Consider the following 22638-nt stretch of genomic DNA (forward strand, 5'->3'; position numbering starts at 1 on the left):
AGTAGCACCTTCAGCCAGCAACTGACACTGCCAGCAAATTAAGACCTACAACGTTCCTCTCCTCTGATTTCTCTTCAAGCTTCACCAAACCGGGTGCGAAAGCTGTCACGTGTTCCCAAAATTCCAGGCTCCTCATCGATCAATGGCAGCTTCAAGCCAAGCGCCTCTATCTGATTTATCTTGCTCTGTGGCTGGTGGCACGTCACCAAGTATGTTAGAAGAAACAGCCAAAGTACGCTCGTTTTGGGCTACAGTGCTGGGTCTGTTTTCTCCTGAAATAATGAAATAAATTTACTCCAGGTATTGATGGTAGACTGATCGGCCAGCCTTAATTGGAAGCAGTTAGCTTTATATGTTTAAGTTCTGGGAATAGGAAAGGCAGTGATAAAGATTATGAGACAAAGTAACTTAATTAAAAGCAGCCCACTTGCTCTTGGTCTTCACACGTACAGCGATTGTAGCAACAAAAGACCACAATTAATTTCCGATGAGAGTTGGCTAATGTGATTTGGACATGTCCAGAGATTAAGAAAAATAATAATAAATCAGTGATGAAGAGAAATTAAAGGCATAGTTCATCTAAACATGAAAATTCTGTCATCATTTTCTCCCCTTCATGTCATTCCAAACCTTTTCTGCCGTCTCAATGAGGACATAAATACATAAACAACGTCACCAGAACTGTTCTGAGTCACTTCACAAGCATTTTACCATTTCATTTGAGTAAAACCAGTGTCAGTTTAAAGGTATTACACGTCAAAATAAAAGTTAATTTTTACACAAAGGCATTGTGCTAGAAATATTATTATTATGTATGTGATACAGCTACTACTGTTGAAAAAAATAATAAAACTTTTTAAATCACACAAGATTTCTTCCATGTTTTAATTTTAATAGCAAATAGCTAATTTTAATAGCAAATTAATTATTTACCAAAAAATAAAATCTGTTTAAATTTCATTAATTAAAAGACAAATGAAATTTGGGTAAAACTTGTTTACTTTTTTCATAATTATATTACTTGTAGAAAAACTTTAAACACAATTGCATATAAGTATAAAGAATGACATTGGTTTTATTCTTAGTGATAACATTTTTTTTTTTTTTTTTTTGTGAATGTGTTTTGCTTTGGTACCGAAATTGGTATTGAGAACCGTGGATTTTCACTGGTATCGGTGCCGAATACTGATTTTGTTTTTATATTATATATTTGTCCACCTTTTCATGAATATGGAAGTCTTGTCAGAGTCATTTCCAGTCTCTGGTGTTTCTTGTCAAATTACCGGATTTTTTGCAACCTTAAACCTGTGGAAATTGTTTTTGAACGCACATAGTTCCATCACTTTACAATGTCACAATGACCGTCTTCTGTCAGTTCATCACTTGTCAGATTTTAATGAGTAGATGACATGAAGCGGCCAATGTTAGCTACACTGAAAACAGATGGGCACTCATACTCTACTACAGCTTCTGATTGGGGTAAAGTTTGATGGGTTTGTCCACAAAATATAGAAGAGCTTTTTAACTTAAGCCTTGCAATCCATGCTAGTTTTTCTCTGTGTTCTCTGTTTGGACTGCTGACTAAAACCACTACGCATACATGATCTAATATACAGTACAGACCAAAAGTTTGGACACACCTTCTCATTCAAAGAGTTTTCTTTATTTTCATGACTATGAAAATTGTAGAGTCACACTGAAGGCCTCTACAGTCACCGGACCTGAACCCAATCGAGATGGTTTAGGGGTGAGCTGGACCGCAGACAGAAGGCAAAAGGGCCAACAAGTGCTAAGCATCTCTCGGGGAACTCCTTCAAGACTGTTGGAAGACCATTTCAGGTGACTACCTCTTGAAGCTCATCAAGAGAACGCCAAGAGTGTGTAAAGCAATAATCAAAGCAAAAGGTGGCTACTTTGAAGAACCTAGAGTATGACATACTTTCAGTTGTTTCACACGTTTTTTGATGCCTTCAGTGTGAATCTACGATTTTCATAGTCATGAAAGTAAAGAAAACTCTTTGAATGAGAAGGGGTATCCAAACTTTTGGTCTGTACCTGCTATTGCTATTTATTCTCAAGAATTAGTGATAGGCTTAGATGCAGGATATTTTCCTTCACTATTAGGTATCGCATTGACAACCATTATATGACATTTCCATTCCAGACAGTTAATTTTTAGTATCAATAAAACTAATTCTTTGAAAAATGATGACATTTAATCTGCAATACATGTCATTAGTGACCTTATTTTCAAAAGTTATAGCCAGTTGTGCAGCCCACCAATAACATTAGGGTGCGCGGCAGTAGGAACGCCCATTGCGACCAACAATACAGCCACCCTGTGACCTCCAGCAAAACTAAAACGTTAAATGTACGTGTAAAAGGGGCCAATACTCTGAGCTCAAGTCTTTGGAGTATTTGGTGACTTTTATCGGCTATATCAAAATCTCCCCTAAAGCATTATTTGATTACACTAGAAGATGATGTGATAAGAAATTCCCTAAAGCATTCTTTGATTACACTAGAAGAAGATGTGATAAGAAATTGCCTATTTAATAGGTTGGATTTATGAGGCTGATATGAGCCATGATAAAAAAATAACATTGCTCTAGGTGTATCTTGCAAATATTTTCATTGGCTCTGTAACTACTCCAAATTAAGAACACAGATTTTGAGTTGATGTAATCAACCATGGCAGAGAAAGTATTTTTTTTTTTTTTTTTGTCTGGGTGTTTGTAATCTTAAATTCTTGTTATTCTGTGGCCTAAAAGGTGCACTGTTTCTTAAAGCATTGCTTAAAGATAACTGTGTTTGTGAAACGTAAAGTATATCCAGCAGACCTTCAGTATCATTTAAATCATTTAAATCAACATATGTTAAGAATGCCATTGGTTTGATCTTCTGTACTACTGCACGAAGACTTCCATCATAGTACAAAGATTACATTGACCTTTCTGTATATCAAATGTTCAGTATCTGTATTTTGTCAATTTTAAGGAGCCTCGGCTGAATTCAATACAGAAAAGGTATCTTTGTCCAGCACAATAGTACTTCTGATTGATGGGACTCCTGAAAGAACCGCCAGAATAGAACAGGACCCTCTTTTTCAATTCCCCATAGGAGATGAGTTTTGTCAGTTGTCAAAATGGAGAGCAGGAGGGAAAGAGAGGCTGATTTAGTCTTCCTTTCAGATAGACAAGAGCCGCCATAGACCTCAGATAATATATTACAGGCTAATGGTGCAAATCGGCACAATTGCATCAGAGATTGCTCCACGTCCATGAACAGTTCCACCTGAAATCTTTCTTTAAATGTTCTGTGGTTTTGATTGGATTCAGTACTTTGAAAGAGCACATCATTAAAAAGACCTGATAACAGTATTTTCCCCTATTCCATTTGCATGTCCTTCGAATATAGCTCATGCAAAGATAGTTAATAGTTCTGTGGTGAATAAGTTAATTGTCCAGTTCAGCAGCCGAATTTGACGACTGGACATTTTTTATGGCATAGATAAATAAATAAATAAATAAATAAAATAACATAATTAAATATGACATTTAAAAATCACTTATAGTGTACAAAGTAACAATAATGTTTTAAAGTAAGCATACTGTAAAACAAGTTGTAAATAAAGCAAACATTATTGGAATATGTTTAACAAGAAATATTATTTTAGTCTTTCTACTACAATTTTAACATTGAATTCAGTGTGTTACTTGGAGTTTCTTTGTAATTATTTGTGAAATTTACTATTAAAAATACTCAAGAATCATTTAAACAGCAATGTTTGTACTGAAAATGTTGCGTTTAAAAAAAAATGTTTGCGTACGGACAACAACGTTGTCTAAAACCCCTGTTCGCAATAATCTGAGAAAACAACTAAAATCGCTGTATTGTGTAGTAGTTGTTAATGACAAAGTAACTTGCACATTCCTATATACTGAATTCCAAAAGTAAACCCGTCTTCAAAAGTTCGTATTTTCCCTCCAAAACACTTTTATTTATTTTTATTTTAAGTTTTTTTTATAAAAAATTGTTTCACGTAAATTCCCCCAGAGAGGAAATTTTCTTCTATTTTTTTTCTCAAGTGAATAAGCTACTACTCCATTCCCCCCTACCCCTGCTTGTCCTGTTTAAATGGCTGCAATGTGGACAAGACAAGGTCAAACGTGTGACGGTGCAAGGCTAGTAAGACTAGTTTCCCTTTAATGGAAAACAGTTAAAATTCAAATCCTGATAAGCCTGTTAGCATGCATGCATATCATTAGCCCTTAATCTTAGAACAAAGGTGTGTTAGGACATGCAAAGCTTCGTTAGAAGGGAACAAGACGGTCTAGATTCTGTTCAGAGTGGTTTTCTGTGTTTAACATGGCATGTCAGCACACATGCCTGTCCTCTGGCAGCCTGCCCTGCTCTGCTACCGCCTCCTACAGCTTGTGTTTATCATAATAAAGAACAGTGGAGATCAAGCCAAAAATATTTCTGCAGCAATATTTTTTAATAGCTTTTCATCACCTATAACATACATTGTAGATATTCCCTACAACAATAATTAAGAAAAAAAAAAGATGGAGCGATAATCAGAGCCAGTCAAAACAGAAATAAAACAACAAAGCTGGAAGTCGTAACAAGATCCACCGCAATCTTTGACCTCTTCTTCTATTGTTTAACACACCTTTAAGTTAAAAGCCGGGCTCAACATTCCTTTAACAAGAGTGGGATTTGTCCTGTGTCACTTACAGATCCGAACAAGGCCGGATCTCTTTTTACTGATGGAGACTGATTGTACTCAGACGTGAATGTCAATAGGAGGCTTTTAGCCGGTTCGGTTCAGCCTTTAAAGCAGTTCAAAACAAATATATCCTCTTCCCTTTGTCACAGTTAATAGCTACAACAGGTCAAAATCCTCATGAATTACCAGGAACACATATTTTCCTGCTTTTGGGGTTTACCAGGGTCTAAGCCAAAAAGCCAAAAATCTGATTTGTGTTTCTCTGCACTTTCCCTCTCCAAGGGACTCCATTAGATGTTTGCCTCCCTGATTGCTTTTATTTGTGCAGCGTAGGCTGGAAAATTACAATCCTGGAGGGATTCTGATCAGACCATATCAATTTAACACAGTCGTAATCCACAAAGAGGAAACATAGTCTCTGTTAAATCTGTTAAACTGGAACATGAATATAGCTCCACGCAGATGTTGCAAAGTCTGTCTAAACTTTTGAACACATGTCTGTCACACTGTCAAGTGCAATCACCACACATCATTTAAATACAAATATAGTATCTCAACAGCCTTGTGTTAATTGAGGTACTCATTTAAGAGTTAGGGTTCATTAATAATAACAACAACAAATATTTATTTATTTATTTATCTATGTAAAATTATTTATATATATATATATATATATATATATATATATATATATATATATATATATATATATATATATATATATATATATATATATATACTTTAAAGTTTTAGCTTTTAGTTTTGGATCTGTTTTTAGTAATTTTAATACTACACTTGATTGCTTCTGTTTCCTTCCTATATTTTTTTCTCAATCATTCAGTATACAAATGTGTTATCAAGAATATTGTCTAATGAAATGAATACTCAAAGCTTTAACAATTAAACCAATCTTCTACAATGTAATTCATTTAATAAACAACATTTATTATTATTGTTGTTGATGTTGTTAACAACAGAATAAATACTACTAAAACTAATACTAATACTAATACTAATACTAATACTGATACTATTACTATTACTATTACTATTACTACTACTACTAATAATAATAATAACCTGATCATCTAGCCAACATCTATTAGGCTAAATATGAATGATTACTCAAAAGTTTATGTAAAACAATTTTGCTGATGATTATATAAATGTATTTAACTGTTATTCCTGATATAATTTTACAGAAGTAACAAAATTAAGTTTTATCAATATTTCTTAGTTAAAACATATTTTTGATTGAAATGGATAATATATAGTCTGATGGTTGAATATTTGCAAAAAAGAAAAATAATACTATATATATATATATATATATATATATATATATATATATATATATATATATATATATATATATATATATATATATATATATATACTGAAAATACATGTAAGGATATAGCATACCATGTATATGAGCTTTATGATAAACATAGTTAATATTTTGCTGTTTTAACACTTAATAATGCAGTATGTACTGTGTCCCCAAGCTGCCAATGGAACAAAGGGACTGGAGTCTGGCAGGGCTGAAGTTTGTTTGCATTTTGCAGGAATCAGCACAGAAGGGCATCCTGGCAAATCCACGCAAGGAACTTAATCAGTATTGTAGGCTTGTTGACTCTGCAGGTGAAGAGGGGAGTTTAGACTCTGTCAGCAGTAACTTCACGCCATTCATGTGCAATGGTGCCTACAAATAACTGACCAATATCGGACAGGCCAGGAGGACAGGTAAACATGTATGGGTACAAATAACAACAGGTCGTGAAATAAAGATGTGTGTGAGTGTGTGTGTGTGTGTTTGTTAAAGCAAATAGTGTCACCATTTTCACAGGTTTGCATCATGGGTGCAATGCACTCAAAAATGATGACCGAGAACAAGATTTTTTTTTAACCATGTTGCATCATGACAAATGTTCCAGAGCAAGTTTCTATCTCAGTCATGTCCAAACTACTGTGTTCCAGAGTAATTTTCTGGACAATATACATCTCTAGGCCATATCTAAAATCCCATGAGATAACATCCTTCCTTCATTTTAATGGCCTGGAAAGGTAAAACAGTTCCTTCTGGAGCAGGAGCTGGAGCAGGACAGAAGATTCTAGTACCTCGCATTCATGAACATATTACAGGTTCACTACATTATAAATTATTACAATAACGTTGCATGACACATGAACGTACAAACAGAAGTCCAAAAATACAATGAAAAGGACATCTGGAGCTCAGCTGTGAGAACAAAATCTCTTTCTTTAGTTTCAGGGTGAAATGCAGTTCATGTTGAAAGATTGCTCATTTAAGAGTGCACTTTTAAAACATTTAGCACAGAAATGTATTTTTCTAAGGGATCTTTTTGATCCATCGGCATACATGACTAGATCAGCTGACCAGACCGCCAAAACATATTTTCTTATAATGTACAGTGTATAGAAACAATCCATTTGTATTCCTAAGAGCTCGTTCTGCTTAGAATTTAATTGCTCAAAAAGTTTACAATCAAAAAGTATGTGTATAGTGTAGAGAAAAAACCTAAGAGACTCATAATCTATACATTTTGGGGGAAAATCAGTTAAAATGTTGGTTCTGCTAAGCATTTCATTGCTCAAAAACGTTGCATTTAAAAGTCAAACTAAACAGTTTAACAAGCAAATAATGTGTTGCATAAGACAAAAAAGAAAAAAAGCATTGGGTTGAAGCATATATTTTATTGCACAATAATAGCAACGGCTTGTTTGACTAAGCTTCGCATGAAATGTTTTGGCAGGTAATTGTTTTAAAACTATAAGAAAAATGAGCATGAACTTACTTTTTCTTCATTTATAACCCTAGAAACTGTGTGGAAATTTGAATCTGGTTTGTTTCCAGTCAAAATAATTCAATACTTATCTTTGTTTTACACACATCAGTAAGGTTAATTTCATATGATCTGCATCACAGTGTCATGCTATTTTGAAATCCACTAGAAAAGTCTTGCTCACGTAGAATTATTGCAGTTTAAGAGGTTGATGGGCAGTAAGAAACTGGAAGAATGAACTGCTGTGTATATAGGTTTGCCGCATTCAAGACTTCAAGTTACATTGTTGCTCAAGTAAAGCTGTGTTTGCACCCCTGTCATTTTGTGACAGTCAACCCTAAACCTAACCGTTAGTGAGCTGTAAGCAGAACATATGAAAACATACAAATTAGATGTTAAAATCGTCAAAATATTAAATAGTTATGAATTGTTAAGAGACTGTTTTTGGCAGCGTTCAGTTTTATGGATAACAACAAAGAAATGCAGAACATTTATTCTATATCCACAAGAAGAGCTGTGTTTGACAGTGTTTTCTTTTTAGTACAATCATTCTGTTTGGTGACTCTACCAGTGCATAAAAGTTTCAAGCCTGCAAGTAACTTGCCAACTCTTTGTGTATCTTGTGTGTGTATTAAAGGTGTGGAATAATTCATAGTGTACATGCTGACAGGGAGCTGCCTAGTGACATAAATGCTCAAAATGTTTTGTTGAATGGAAACTTCTTTTATGTTACATAGTTATATTGTACAGTTTCGTTTCTGCATGTTAAACAAAAGACAAAGAAGTGCAAAAAAAAAAAAAAAAAAATGAAAAAAATACCAGAGTCTCAGGAGTCATATTGACATGTGCAGACAATTTTCTTTCTTTTGTTCGCTTGCACACAATTGCTTAAATCTCTCAAAACCTGACTCACTTTAGAAACTACCCAGAATGCTTTAGCAGAACAGATGTGTCAGCAGATCCACAGAGGCTCTAGTTTTTAAGTTCTTTTCTCTTGGCAGGCAGTATTTCATTGAATAGTAATGTCCAGCTCTTTAATGGAGAGTTCACCCCATAATCTAAATTTGCAGTTAATTTAATCAGCCTCTGGCCATCCAGATTTTTAGCCGAAACACTGGTCCTGGTGTTTCAAAAGATGCAAGTCAGTGGCTACTGGCAGATACAGACAACCCAAAATGAATACCCATGGCTCCTGATGATATATTGTGGTCCTATGATGTGAAACAATTGGTCTGTACAAGAAACAGAACATATGTGGTTGCTAGGGTATTTATAAAATTATTACGTGTAATCCATAGCCTCAGACAACAGTGAAATCTGATTCTTTGGTCCAAGTCAGAACTGTTTCATCTGGCTGAATGAGAGAATAATGAATGTAACCAGAATTATAGGATCATATACGCCGGTATTTTGGCTCATTTTGGAGTTGGAGTGACTGTCAGGCACATGTGAATATGAGTTTTGTTTGAGTAACTGTTTCAGATGGTTCAGTCTGATTTGGTGAACTGGTTCAACATCACTCTGGACCATTCCCCAATGGCTCTGGATTTCAGGTAATAATGCTGTAAATAATGTTCAGTTCCTTGCACAGACTGATCATTTCACTTCATAAGATATCAACATATTATCAGGAACCACAGGTATTCATTTTTTCTTGTCTGTAAATGTCTGTTTTTGACTCTCAAGTGCCGCTGACTTACGTTTTACAAGTGACAAAAGACCAGCTAAAAATCTTCTTTACTTTTCTACTCAAGAAAAAATAAAAAAATAAAATAAAATAAAATAAATAATAATAATAATAATAATAATAATAATACATAATTCACATCTCAGATGACTTGAGTGGGAGTAAATTTGCAAATGTTTATTTTAATTTAATGTGCCATTACTGAAGCACTGATTGGAAGGGTACGCCAGCTCACTTTCATTTCATAGATGCCAAACAATTAATCTCAGAGACTTGATCCACATTTGCTCTAGCAGCTCATTTACAGATTTGTAAGTGAGATGTAAATTAACACATGACTAAAAGGTGGTGCTCTGATGATAGCAATAAGGCAAACACATACTCAGATACGAACTCACATACAAACACATACATTCAAAAATAAATTCACATAAATTTGATAAGCTTCTATGTGAGTTTACAAAGAGATTAAACTGTTGAAATTGAGAGAATATAGCTACACAGTAAAATCAGCAGTGTCAATTTAACACTTAAAGTGTTAATTTTAACACTACTAAAGATCATATATGGTCCCAATCTCTCCAGAGTTAAAAGTACACTGTTTGTAGTGTTGAATTTACAGTGTTAAAATGGCACCTTATAGTGCTGAAAAATAACACTGAGAGTGTAGATTGTTACACTTACTATTGTTATTAAAGTTTTACACTGGGGTCATTTAACACCTTACAATTTTACACTGGGGTCATTTAACACCTTAAAATTTTACACTACGGGTCATTTAACACCTTTTGATGTTGTTGTTATTCCTATGGATTAGTCAAAGTGTTATCAAGAAAGTATTCCTTTTAGTGCAAAATTTATTTTTACTTTGTTCTATGGTGTCAATGTACATTATCAAATCTAAAATCAAGAGTCTTCAGACAGATATAACAACTATTTTTTATTTAAAAACTGGGCAAAGTGGCTACTTTAAAACAACATTCAACAGTTCAGTCAAATTCATGAGGGGTTGCACAGAAATACAAAATGGATAAAACAAACTCATTAACTTCACAGAGACATGAACAAGTGACAGCTAAATTTGAATAAGATTACAGTAGGGTACAACAAAACAAAAGAAATTATCAGACCCATAGGACATCTGCACATCAAAAGGTTTGTAATAAGTGAGTTCATTGACAGTAAACACTTTCAGAGATGCGCTGGGTCTGTGATCAATTCTGTAGGCCAAAAGATGTTCATCAAAACAAACAGTTTTGAGCTGCGATGTAACCAGTAACACGCATTCATTTCTGACAATAATATCCCTGATTTTATAAAACACTGGCAAATCAAGGTCTACCTGACCACAAATAACTAAGGTAGAACGATATTCAGTTCCATTATACTTCACCCATTTCACTGAGAGAACATTTGTTTCTGTAGGAATGTTCAACTTAGATGCAATCTGAACACTTTCATTCAAGTCACTGACACACACATTCTTTCCTGGTCCAAGTACAATTCTGTCATGGTTAAAGGCTTCCCAGTTATATGCCATGAAATTCTGATGTTTTTTGGCAAGCGTCTTAGTTATGTTCTTGAAACATTTTGGTTGAGTCTTGAAGAAATTGTGTTTGGACTCGTATCGCATTGACCACATGTGAACAATAGGCCCAATATTTCGTATACACCGAGGGTAGTGACACATTAAATGATGTTTAGGCAGCAGATTCTTTCCTGGGAATAAGCACTTGAACAGCCTGTGATGCTCAGTAATTAAGTGTTTCAAATAAACAGTAAGTCCTTCAGTTAAAATGGGAGAAAATACAATGTTCACTATTTGTAGTAAAAGTAGTAGTAATTGCCAGTATTTATCGTCTTGGGGCACAATGTCACCAAATATCAGCGGCACATTTCGAAGTAGACACCAACACTGTATTGCATTTATGCCCAAATCATTGCTCTCGTCATCCAGTTTTATAGAAGGAGGCCGATTTCTCCTCTCCATGTACCCATAATTAAATGAATTTAATCTGCCATCCAACTCTTTCGCTGTCAAAAAATTAGCTTGAACATACTTTAAAACAAGTTTTAATTCAAACTGAGCAACTCCCTCTAAAATATCATGCATTATGTCTACAGAAAAGTTGTCTGATATATTAAAGTACTGCAGAGTGTTTAACAAACATGTACGTTTCACACCACAAACATGTTGTAGTGTTGGGTCTGATTGTAGAGCTTCACAGTGTCGTACGTGTGTTTCTTTGGTGCGGAAAGTTACATTTGGCTCATCTTCACAGAACACAGTTTGATAATCTTCCCTTTCAGTGAGACAAAACCTACAGTTATTCCGAGCTCTAAAAGATTCAACAAATCCAAAAAGGCCATGTAAACCAAGATTATCTCCCGTTACTTGGACAATGCTTCCACGCACAAAACCAGCAGGTCCTTGTATACCCTTGTTTTCAAGGACTTTTATGTCATTGACAATAGGTTCCAATATTGCATCAAATCCATATGTTTTGATGTCTTGGGCATGGAAAAGTGCACATAAATGTATGTTTGTTAGAGATGAATTAAATTGTGGTGGGAAATTTCTCAAAGTAAAATATATACCGCCTAATTTGTGAATTCCCTTTTTTGAGCCCAAAGGATTGGCAGTTTCGAATTCATCATAATACAATTGAATCTGAAGTGCATTTTTTTCAGTCGAAAACAGGGGATGACTTTTTATGTACAGTCCATCTTCAATATCAGAGTAAATACCGTTTTTATTAGGTAAACCTGACTTGAACCTGCATGTGGTGTTTGGGTGCTTTAAAATGTTCTGTAATGTTTGGAGTATTGGAACATAGGCAAACTTGTCAGTCACTGCAACTTGCTCATAAGTTCCAGTAGTCCTGTTTTTTCTGTTGTCAAATCTGACCCCAATTACTTTCTCCACAGGCTGGACAATTCCCCATTTTTTAGTAAAATATGATTTTCGTTTAGATATGGAATTAAGCATGGTGAAAGGGTTTTCAATTTCATGAAATGACTGCTCAATTGAACTTTTAATGTCCGTGTTTTCTGAAAATAAGCATTTTATAGCGGTCTCTTTTACTTGATCCTGGATGTCTTGAACTACTTCCTCCATAGACATAACAAAAGTATCAACAGTAGTCTGACTAACACCTGCAGCTTGCAATTGTGCTATTGCTGATGCACACAAATCGGTAGTGTTTTTGCTGGGAACTGGCAAAGAACTGTCCTTTGAACATGTAGCCACATCAGTATTACTTGGTAGCCCAACTGCATTATGAACAACAGCATCATCCTCTACACATAACAAAACTTCACCTGCTTCATGAACTCTTTTTAAATGTTTGCGAAAACCTGAAAAAGTTGCAAATTCTAAACAGCAACCTGCTTCACCACATTTCAGTCTAAGTGATTTGCCAGGCAAGAGCCCATGAATTAACTTTAGATGTCGAACAAGAACATTTGTGTTTTTCAGACAACAAAAACAAACAAAACAAATCATTTTTCCCAGCAATCAAATCTAACGCAGGAATCTAGCTCTGAGTTCAGCAACTCTTGGGCACTCTTTGACTTTCCCAATGTCAATCTGAAAAACTGTTGTTTGTACAAAGGTGTACATGTTGTGCAGGACTTTGCTGTAAGATGCACCAAACACAAAGTGCGCTTTGAAAAGTTCATCAAAGGCACTGAGACCACTCACTGATTTACACGGTATGGCTTTCTTGTCGAGAATGATGTAGTATACATGAATGCTGTTCTTCTTTGGACCCATGGCAAGCAGGTATGGCTGTGTGCTTTCTTCAATTGAGTCCAGGTGCTCTTGTATGTTAGTACCGGCCTAAAGATAAAAAATAAAAAAAAATAAAAAATAATAATTAAATCAGCTCTCCAATTGACTCTCTCTACATTAATTTTTCACAATACAATTAGCCCATCAGACACTGATTTTCGGCAGACTACAGGAAATGACAGTAAAGACCAAATTTACCTTTTTGAAGATGACGAGGTGTTTTTCTGCTTGAGATGCGGACATCTTTCCAGGTCTCTTTCTGCCTTGTGGTGAAGGTGGGATCAAATGAAGTAAAAGAAGAATAGAAGCAATGTCACTGTTCCATCCTGAAAAAATAAAATAAATGACATCAGAAAAAAAAATACATGGAGAAGTCTAAACAATCTTATACTGAACTCTGACAGTCTAACCTGCATCCCCTATTTCATTCTCCTTCACAGTCATTTCGGCACAGTCAATCAAGTCCTGAAGAGCTTGGGAGGAGTTAAGACTTTTGCTTTGCTGAATAACTTTGTGCATGAATGTAGTTGGCCACCTTTCTAAAAGCTTAGAAGTCGTCTTTTCACCAAAGAGCAAAACAAAATCCTGTTCAATCTGCAAAAACATCATAAACATTCATTAATACAAACACAATAAAAATGTTTCAAACAACTTTACAGCTCAAATAACGTGTTTTAACAGAAGAATTCATAAAGCTCAAAAATGTGTGACTATGCACATACATTGTAGTTTTATATTTCTTTGTAAATGGTAATTAACTAAATTCCACAAATGTTGTCAATTGAGCTGAACTTGCATTATACCTATAATATTTGTTTTACCCCAACCCAATGACCGGGTTAAAGAAATTCTCTTATCATCACATAGACATGTTCTCTCACCAGGCCTTGAACATCCAAGAAGCGTGGAAATTCTGTCAACACATCAGTGCTTCTGTTTGGGTCTTGAATCATCTTGCGACGGTACTGAAATGTCTCCTTCATTTTGATCTTGATGGTGTCCACTTCTGAGGTGTGTTTCATTAGAGAAACTGCTTCTCTACACTGTTCTTCAGTGAGAATAACATCTGTGCTGGATGCAGCCTCTCTTTCCGAAGTTGGGCCACCACTGAAAGACTGTGAGGAACGTCTACAGTTCTCTGATGATGCACTGTTCCTCTGAATGTTCTTTATTTTCCAAGTCAGGTAACCTTGTCCACTTTGAGGGTCATAATAATGTTCCTTTAAAAACAAACACATCTTAATAAATACAAAGGTGACCAACTACCCCATAACTAGATTTTAACAAAAATTATTTGCACTTACATATCCATTCTTTGTGTAGGGATCACGAAGATATGGAAACAGGGCAACGATTCCTTGGGCATACATTTCCCTAATATTTCTGGGTGGAGATGTGCTGTCAAAATAAAACAATGACATTTAAGTATGTCTATTAATTAGTTACCCTAGTATTCTGCTGTGGTATTGAGAATTGAGAAATCTTTAAATAAATCAGTCATATAAAGTTTTGGTCAACTGGCCCACTCATAATCGTGTTAAATAATATTGAGATTACAATATTGGCCAAAATAATTGTGAAGATTTTTGCCATAATCAAGCCGCCCTAGTTAATGTTCAGTTTCTTACACAGACTGATTTTTTAACTTCATAAGACCTCAGGTTATCATCATGAGCCATGGGTATTAATTTAGTGTAACCTGATATGATTTTTTTGACTCTCAAAGGAATGCTAAGCATTGACTTGCATTATCTAAACCTCCAAGGACCACAGTATCTGCTAAAAATATTCTTTATTGTTTTTCTATAAAAAAAAAAACACCTACATCTTGGCATGAATATAAGGATGTAGGGCTGTTTTTTTTTTTGTTTTTTTTACTTATCGAATTTAAAAAATCTGCATTTGAATTTTAGGTGTGCGTCAGGCAGCCTTATCAGTGGTGCACGCGATGCGACGATGAAGTGTCATTGCATTTTAAGGCTTTTGTTAGCCTATCCAGTTTAACCCACTAGATGCGGTGCTGCTACGTTGTTCATTCAAAATATTGCAGAAAAAGAGAACAATCGATGCTGGGAAGATGTTGTGTATGTCAAAACTGAAGCCGTTCACACAAAACATTTATTGCATTTTCTAGAGGGACATATATCAATGTTGCACTCGCCTCTCACACAAGATAGCCGCATGTAAAGCTATGTCAAATATATGCAAGTTCAACTTTTAAAAAACATGTCTCAAGACTATATAGCAGTTTTCCCCACCCCACTGCATATCAAGTTTTTACACGAAGAAAGTATTCTTTTTGATTGGTTTTTGGTCCTTTGTATTAAACTATACATACATGCATGATGTTGTTTTGTTTCTAATTGTTTAAGCAAGTTTAATAATTATATATGGTTTATAAACATTATTTTAAACATTATGCAATTTTTTCAAAGATAGTCCTTTTATTTTATTATGCTTTGAAGAAATTATATGCATAATATTTTGCTCGATGCGCCTTCTTGTGGCCTCAGGAGAGAAGCCAAAAGCTTTTTTTCCCATAACTGAAATTATGCCTTTTAAATTCTAACATAATTAGAATATTGATAATATTTAAGTAAAAAAATTTTAATTTAGTTTTTCAGCCATTTTGACAGCTCAATAAGGATGAGTAAATTCACTTTCATTTGGTGTAAACTTTCACTTTAATTGATCAAATGTAGTAATTTGAATTATTGTTTTATTGCTCTAAATGTGACTTGGATTACTCAAGGGTTAGCTCACCCTAAAATGTAAATTCTATCATTAATTACTCACCTTCATGCCATTCCAAACCCGTAAGACCATTGTTCATCTTCGAAACAAAAAGTAAGATATTTTTTATGAATTCCAAGAGCTTTCTGACCCTGCATAGACAACAAGGGTCCTTCCACAGTCAAGGCCCAGAAATGTAGTAAAGATATTGTTAAAATGGTCCATGTAACATCAGTGGTTTAACCATAATTTTATGAAGCTATGGAATATTTGTGTTCACAAAGAAAACAAAAATAATGACTTTATTTATGCTTTAACAATGTCCCTACTAGGTTTCAGTGTCTGGGAAAATTTAAGTTGCATTGCTCTCTATGCAGGGTCAGAAAGCTCTCGGATTTAAATCAAAAATATCTTAATTTGTGTTCCGAAAATGTACAAAGGTCTTACGGGTTTTGAACGACATGAGAGTGAGTAACTAATGACCGAATTAAAATTTTTGGGTGAAATAACCCTTTAAGAAGCTGACAGATCAGGGCCCGTATTCACAAAACATTTAATCCTACCACTAAGAGTTCACCTAAACTGCAGTAAAAGTTTTTAGCTAATAGTTTTCTCTTAAAACCTATTAGGACAAACTTTTAATTAGGAATACAGAGAAGTCTTAAGCTCAGAGAAAGGGCGGGGTTGACCTTGTTGCTGTGGATGTCAGCATGCTTACTAACTATGCACACAGTGATTGGCTGATAGTCTCTGTCAGAGAACGCAATATGATGCCATATTCAAATAAAGATTTAAAAATAAAAATGTTAATTGCCACATTCAAATAAAGATTTTAAAATGCAAGTGTCATATGTTCAGCTAACGGCCTCTTAAACAATTAGTGAATATGCATATAAACAGCCTTTTAATAAACAGAGTAGAATAATCATGGCTGATAGTAATACATGCAAATGTAAAAGAAAACCAAACAGGACACAAGCACAGCTGTTACTTCTTGCCCAGCAGGTTAATGAAAACAAGGATATAATCAGAGAAAAAAATGGATTGGGATAACCTCCAAAACCAAAGGCGATACCTTTTTAAAAGCTCATTATCGTCAAATGTTTCTAAAATGTTTACGTTCTGAGGCAGACTGCTGCCAAAAGCCATATTAGGATAGTTTGTGGCTTGGTCTTAGTGACTTAGGAGTCCTCTTCACTGCTCCTAAGATTTCACAGATTTAGGAGCTAGTTTTAATGATAAAATGCTTTGTTAAATACTCTTAGAGCAAAAATTTAGGAGTCCTAAATTTAGGACTGACACACACATTCTTTTTAAGATTTTCTTCTAAATTGGTGAGTTATGAGCTACATTAAGCCTTAAGATGTTTTGTGAATATGGGCCCAGATCTTCTAAAATTGTCATTTGTGTTCTGTGGGAGAATCTTTTGGGACGGCATCAGATTACCTGTGTTTTTCAGTCATATCTGCAGTAAGAATCTTGATCATCTTTCTCCTGGTGCTGTCAGTCAAGCTTTTGGTTTTGTTGTATTCCCTGATGATTGCGTCTCCACCAGGTTTAGTCTGCAGGATTTTTTGGACCAACTGCAAAGTGTTACGTAATACAATTATTGACAAACCATATCCCTCTCAAGAACCATTCTGAAATAATCCATGTGACTCCAGTGGTTCAACCTTAATTTTATGAGGTGACAGGAATGTATTTTGTGTGCAAAAACAAACAAATGACTTTATTAAATTTCTTCACTCCTAAATCAATCCGTAAACAGTGTGCTTCCAGGATGGGGTTCTTCTGTCCTTCAGGTTCTGTCCTGCTTTAGGCTCTTTTAAATAGATGTTAGTTTACCATTTCAACGTGGACTTTTTACAGATTGATGAAGAAATTGTTGAATGAAGTCATTATTTTTGTTTTTTTTAGCTCAAAAAAATAAAAATAAAAATCCCATTCCCATAACCATAAATTTAAGGTTGAACCACTGGAGACACATTAATTATTTCAAGGATGTTTTTACTATATTTCTAGGCCTTGAACATTGCAGCTGCATCAGTTGTCAATAGAGGGAAAGATTTCCTTACTAATATATTAATTTGTGTTCCAAAACTGAATGAGAGTCTTACGTGTTAGGAACAACACGAGGGTGAGTAATTTATGACAGAATTTTCATTTTTGGATGAACTAACCCTTTAATACCCTGCAAGTGATGTGTTCTTTAAAGCAGCAAAACATTCACCATGAAATCAAAAGCAGTCACAAAAGACATATATAATTGACAAGATTTAAACAGCAATGTGTCTTGGCTTACTAGTTGTGACTATCATCCAAGTCATGTTGATGCCAGGTGTGAAAAGGGCCAGAGATTGTGTAGTCAGTAGTCACACAGTTACATTTCTTGTTTTTCATAGTCAGGTTTAAAATTTGTACTGTAGAATAATATACAATGCAAAAATCACACTCACAATTCTGGCTTCGTCTTCAACCCTCTGTTGCTTTCTTGAAGGACTTCCATCACTTAGAAGACTGGTGTCATCAGATTCATAGTTTGCATTCTGCAATGAGCTTTCTTCACTTGTCACAGAAGGGACCTGGGCCAAATCTATTGAAAAATAATTGTCATCAAATGACTGTTAAAATAAAGCTCTTTCTGATTCTGAAAACAACCACAAAACCTTGTGCAAAATTTAGGCAATAGCCCTGCTGTCTTGCCGCCGTTATGACAAAATTACATACACAATATTAAGTGCGAAGGACATGCAGAGCACAAAGGGCATTATACAATTCACACGTTAGTATTGGAAGACTGAAAAGTGTTTTTATATATGCTCTATTTTAAGTTTTTATTTAATTTATTTGGTGACATAAGGCAACCCGCCTGCATGGTTATGACAAATTTTTATTCCGTTTAACAAGTCCTCACCTCAATACATCGGCTGCATTTTTTTAATGGTGGAATTAGGAGCCGTTTCTCAATATGCATTCTTGTCTGTACTTGCATTCTTGTGGACTTGTGAAATGTCATCAGTTGTTGCCCAAGTACTGTTCTAATTCAAAGTTCACATCTAGCCAAGTACAGTTCAAATCCCCGGATGTGTTATTGTTCTTGGGATGTTTCCCCTTTTATCAAGGATGCATCAAAATGTGACTTGTGTGAACTTGAGGGAGCAGGTAACCCACAATGCATTTTGCAACAACCAGCGAGCGTTAATGGCAGAGGACAAAACCCGCATAATTTTCAAAATATTACTATTATTGTTTCATGAAATGTACATTTAAGGGTTTTTCAGGTGGGAACGTAGGCTAGTTGTTTAAAACTCAAATCTGCAGTTTATTTATAAAGATGGTGCATATTTGAAAATTTGCTTCGCCTATTTCCAGGTGATCACCGGGCACTCAGTGCTCATATATACCGCAGAGTGCAGTCTCACCTCAGCTTGTCCTTCTGACCTTTGCCACTAGCTTGGATGTGTCTGTAGTAGTTAAACATGAAATATCATTTGTTTTAGCTGTATCTAACAGACAATCTTCATAAATCTATTATTTGTTCCTGGTCATATCGTTTGGGCGGAACACAAATTTTAGTTTATATTAACTTTTATATTACAGCGCTGATGTAGCATACATTTGCCTGAATTGTTTGCTTTTGTCTTTATTTCCTATTATATAAGCCTCTTATATTTCATACTTATACTTTTATACATATTTAATGGCTATTATTTTTTCATTAAAACTGACATAACCAAAAGAGGCAGCGTAGTCATACATTAATACATACAGTAAAGATAATCAGAGTGTATATATATATATATATATATATATATATATATATATATATATATATGCAAATATTGCCTGAACCCCATATTAACGTTTTTTGTATTTGTGTGTGTATTTTATATTTTATATGTGGTTGTGTTTTATATTTCATTTTGTTATAAGTATACATACAGTGAGTGAAGATAATCTAAATATATCTGCCCTACCTGAACTACATTTTTGTGGCTATTATTGTTTAAATGAAAACGAAGAAGCAGTGGTGTTTGATATTATATTTCATCTTATTGTAAATACAGTAAGGATAACCGGAGTATCTAAGACGAGCTGAGTGACGTTATCAAGTACGCAGCTGTTCCTTTTACAGACCTTGCGTCCTCCCGTTCTTAGGAGTTTGCACTCCCGAGTCGATCTTGCCAAGTCCGAACTTTGCGTTCTTGGTATTGAGAAACGGCCAGGGTGTGACTCGATAAATGCGTAAACCGTCGCATTAACGCGTTTTCAGTAATGTACATTCATTAGCAAAAGGAGTTTCACACTTATTGGTTTAGCAATAAAAACGGTATTAAACGTAACTTGTCGTTTGATATTCGCCAATTTAGGGACGTTTCTAAAATTACACACAACGTTTCTAACTTAAATAGCCTTTGAAGATAACGACTTAAACTCATAAAACCAACTTTAAAACTGTTCATATAGGTGTCAAATTTGATGCGCATCTTTTAGATTTTTAATATTTAGAAAAAAATATGGTCAAATCGTGTGTAAAGGGCCATTTGTTTTAATACTGAAAGGGCTCAAACAACATTATTTAAAGCTCAATAGCATTTACAGCCACACACACACACACACACACACACACACACACACACAAAGATAAATTACCTTGTGACGAGTTTTCGAATCGAAGAATAAAAACGCCTAAATTTGGCTGCTTTATAACCTCCTCGAAAACATCCTCATCCACTTCTGTGTAAGACGAATCGTAGAGCCTGGTCTCTGCGCGTTTGGAGGCGGGAATTCCGAATTTCACAAAGGCTGTGAACAAACCAAAACGAGTTTCAGTTTAAAATTAAAAATTCTTAAAGTCAATGGCAGCTACAAACACAACTAAAAATTCATTTTACAAGTAAATTCACAAGTTAACGTTACCTTCATCCAGAAAATCAGAGAGTTTCAGGTCGGCGCCAGAAACTTTAACAAACTTTTGTTCATGGTTGAACTTCACTTTAATGAGCATCCTTAATCCTAAAAGAAACATCAGCAGAACAGTTATTTCTAAACGTATTCGAGATAATGTGTATTTTTTATTTAAATAATGTTAACACAAGAAAAGCACAGAAACAGACTTACCTTCTCCGTCGCGTGCAGACAAAATGGCGTAATTGCCCCACAAGGCAGTCGTTGAGGGTGGAGTCAAGACAATTTGGCGCGTCTTTTTGCACTTTTAGTGTAAAAATAAAATCACATAATGTTGCACCCTGCAACTACAAAGACAGGGTGTACTCATCAACACTGTAGATTGTTAATTCAACCTTTTGGGAGTTATTAACATTTAACACTGCATTTTTTACACTGGTAATTTTACTGTGTACTCACAACAAATCGTATGTAACAGATTTTTTTAAATATTTATTTTATTATTCTTTTTTTTTAAAGTGGTTGTCAGGATTTGATAAGGTGTTGTAGGTAGATGGCAGGGTGTTGCTGTGTGGTTGCTAGGGTATTGCTATGCAGCTTCTGAGGTGTAGCGAGTGGTTGCCAGTGTGTTTCTTTGTTGTTGCTAGGGTGATGTAGCTGGTTGCCAGGGTATTTATATGAGGTGTTAGAGTGATTGTTAAGGCAGGGTGGTCGGTGGTTGTCAGGACGTTTCTAGCGTATTGTAGGTGGTTGTCATGATATCTTATACCCGTGTTAGTGTTTGGCAGGACAGGGTGTTTGGTGGTTGCCAGGAAGTTGATATGATGTTGTAGGTGGTTGTCAGAGTGTTGCTATGTAGTCTATAAGGTGTTGCGGGTGTTTGTCAGTGTGTTGCTATGCGGTTTCTAGAGTGTTGTAGATGGTTGCCAGGGTATTTATATGCAATGTTAGAGTGATTGTTAGGGCAGAGTGGTTGGTGGTTGTCAGGACTTTGATAGGGTGTTGTAGGTGGATTGCAGGGTGTTGTTGTGTGGTTGCTAGGGTATTGCTATGCAGTTTCTAAGGTGTTGCTGGTGGTTGACAGTGTTTCTTTGTGGTTGCTAGGGTATGTATATGTAGTGTTAGAGTGATTGTTAGGGCAGGGTGGTCTTATACCCATGTTGGTGTTTGGAAGGACAGGGTGGTTAGTGGTTGCCAGGATATTGATATGATGTTGTAGGTGGTTGCCAGGGTGTTGCTATGCAGTCTATAAGGTGTTGTAGGTGTTTGTCAGAGTATTGCTATAAAGTTGCTAGGGTGTTGTAAATGGTTGCGAGGATATTTATATGCAGTGTTAGAGTGATTGTTAGGAGAGGGTGGTTGGTGGTTGTCAGGATGTTGCTAGGGTGTTGTAGGTGGTTGCTAGGGTGTTGTGAGTGGTTGCCATGACATTGTTATTTGGTTTCTAAGGTGTTTCAGATTGTTGTCAGGGTGTTACTATGTGGTTGCTAGGGTATTGAGTGTGGTCATTAAGACATTTCTTTCCTGTTGCTAGGGTATTTTGTTTAGAAAAAAAAAAAAAAAAAAACCTTTAAGATATTTCCACTGTAAGGGAGTAATTGCAGACAGAAATTATTTTTCACACCAATGTGTTCTTACCTGTTTTATGGGTGTTGCCACAGTAAATATATTGTGGTTTTTGAATATGTGAAACTACATGCCGAATAATAAGACTATGTTTCATAACAATTTTTCCCTCTATGGTACAGAATGGCCATATCTCAATTTGTCCCTACATGAAACATGGCATACAAGGAATTAATACTTCTGCATAATCCATGTAGACTGAGACTGTAGCTCAAATACAGATCTCTTTATCTGCATTTATAATGTAAAAGTATTTATTTATATTTTATGTGAGTTAGGGTGTCTGACAGCATGTGTACATGAGAAGCTGTCAATCCACCGACTTCACAGGAAGAAGCTAATAATGCAACTG

General features: G+C 35.2%; 1 protein-coding gene across 2 annotated transcripts; it reads right to left on the minus strand.

Annotated features, from left to right (window-relative positions):
* Positions 1-10155: 10155 nt before the first annotated feature.
* Positions 10156-21081, minus strand: LOC113061784 (uncharacterized). Of its 2 annotated transcripts, XM_026231218.1 has the most exons (10): positions 20874-21081; positions 20673-20768; positions 20406-20558; positions 18209-18345; positions 17199-17335; positions 14324-14417; positions 13901-14239; positions 13430-13613; positions 13218-13345; positions 10156-13067 (listed from the first exon to the last, which is right to left on the minus strand). In XM_026231218.1, the coding sequence occupies exons 2-10, from the start codon at positions 20758-20760 to the stop codon at positions 12750-12752; spliced, it is 1578 nt and encodes a 525-aa protein (XP_026087003.1). In that variant the 5' UTR covers positions 20761-20768; positions 20874-21081; the 3' UTR covers positions 10156-12749. The 2 variants fall into 2 exon arrangements, with proteins under 2 accessions (XP_026087003.1, XP_026087002.1); XM_026231217.1 differs by having other exon boundaries at positions 20673-21081.
* Positions 21082-22638: the final 1557 nt, after the last annotated feature.

The sequence above is a fragment of the Carassius auratus genome, chromosome 43, assembly GCF_003368295.1.
Source record: "Carassius auratus strain Wakin chromosome 43, ASM336829v1, whole genome shotgun sequence".
NCBI classification, from domain to species: domain Eukaryota; kingdom Metazoa; phylum Chordata; class Actinopteri; order Cypriniformes; family Cyprinidae; genus Carassius; species Carassius auratus.

Coding starts and splice junctions, on each gene's coding strand:
- LOC113061784 (XM_026231217.1), bottom strand. CDS start 20,781: ATGTTTCTTTTAGGATTAAGGATGCTCATTAAAGTGAAGTTCAACCAT. Junction 13,346..13,429: donor GAATGAAATAGGGGATGCAG/GTTAGACTGTCA, acceptor TTATTTTTTCAG/GATGGAACAGTGACATTGCT. Junction 13,068..13,217: donor ACCTCGTCATCTTCAAAAAG/GTAAATTTGGTC, acceptor TTTTATCTTTAG/GCCGGTACTAACATACAAGA.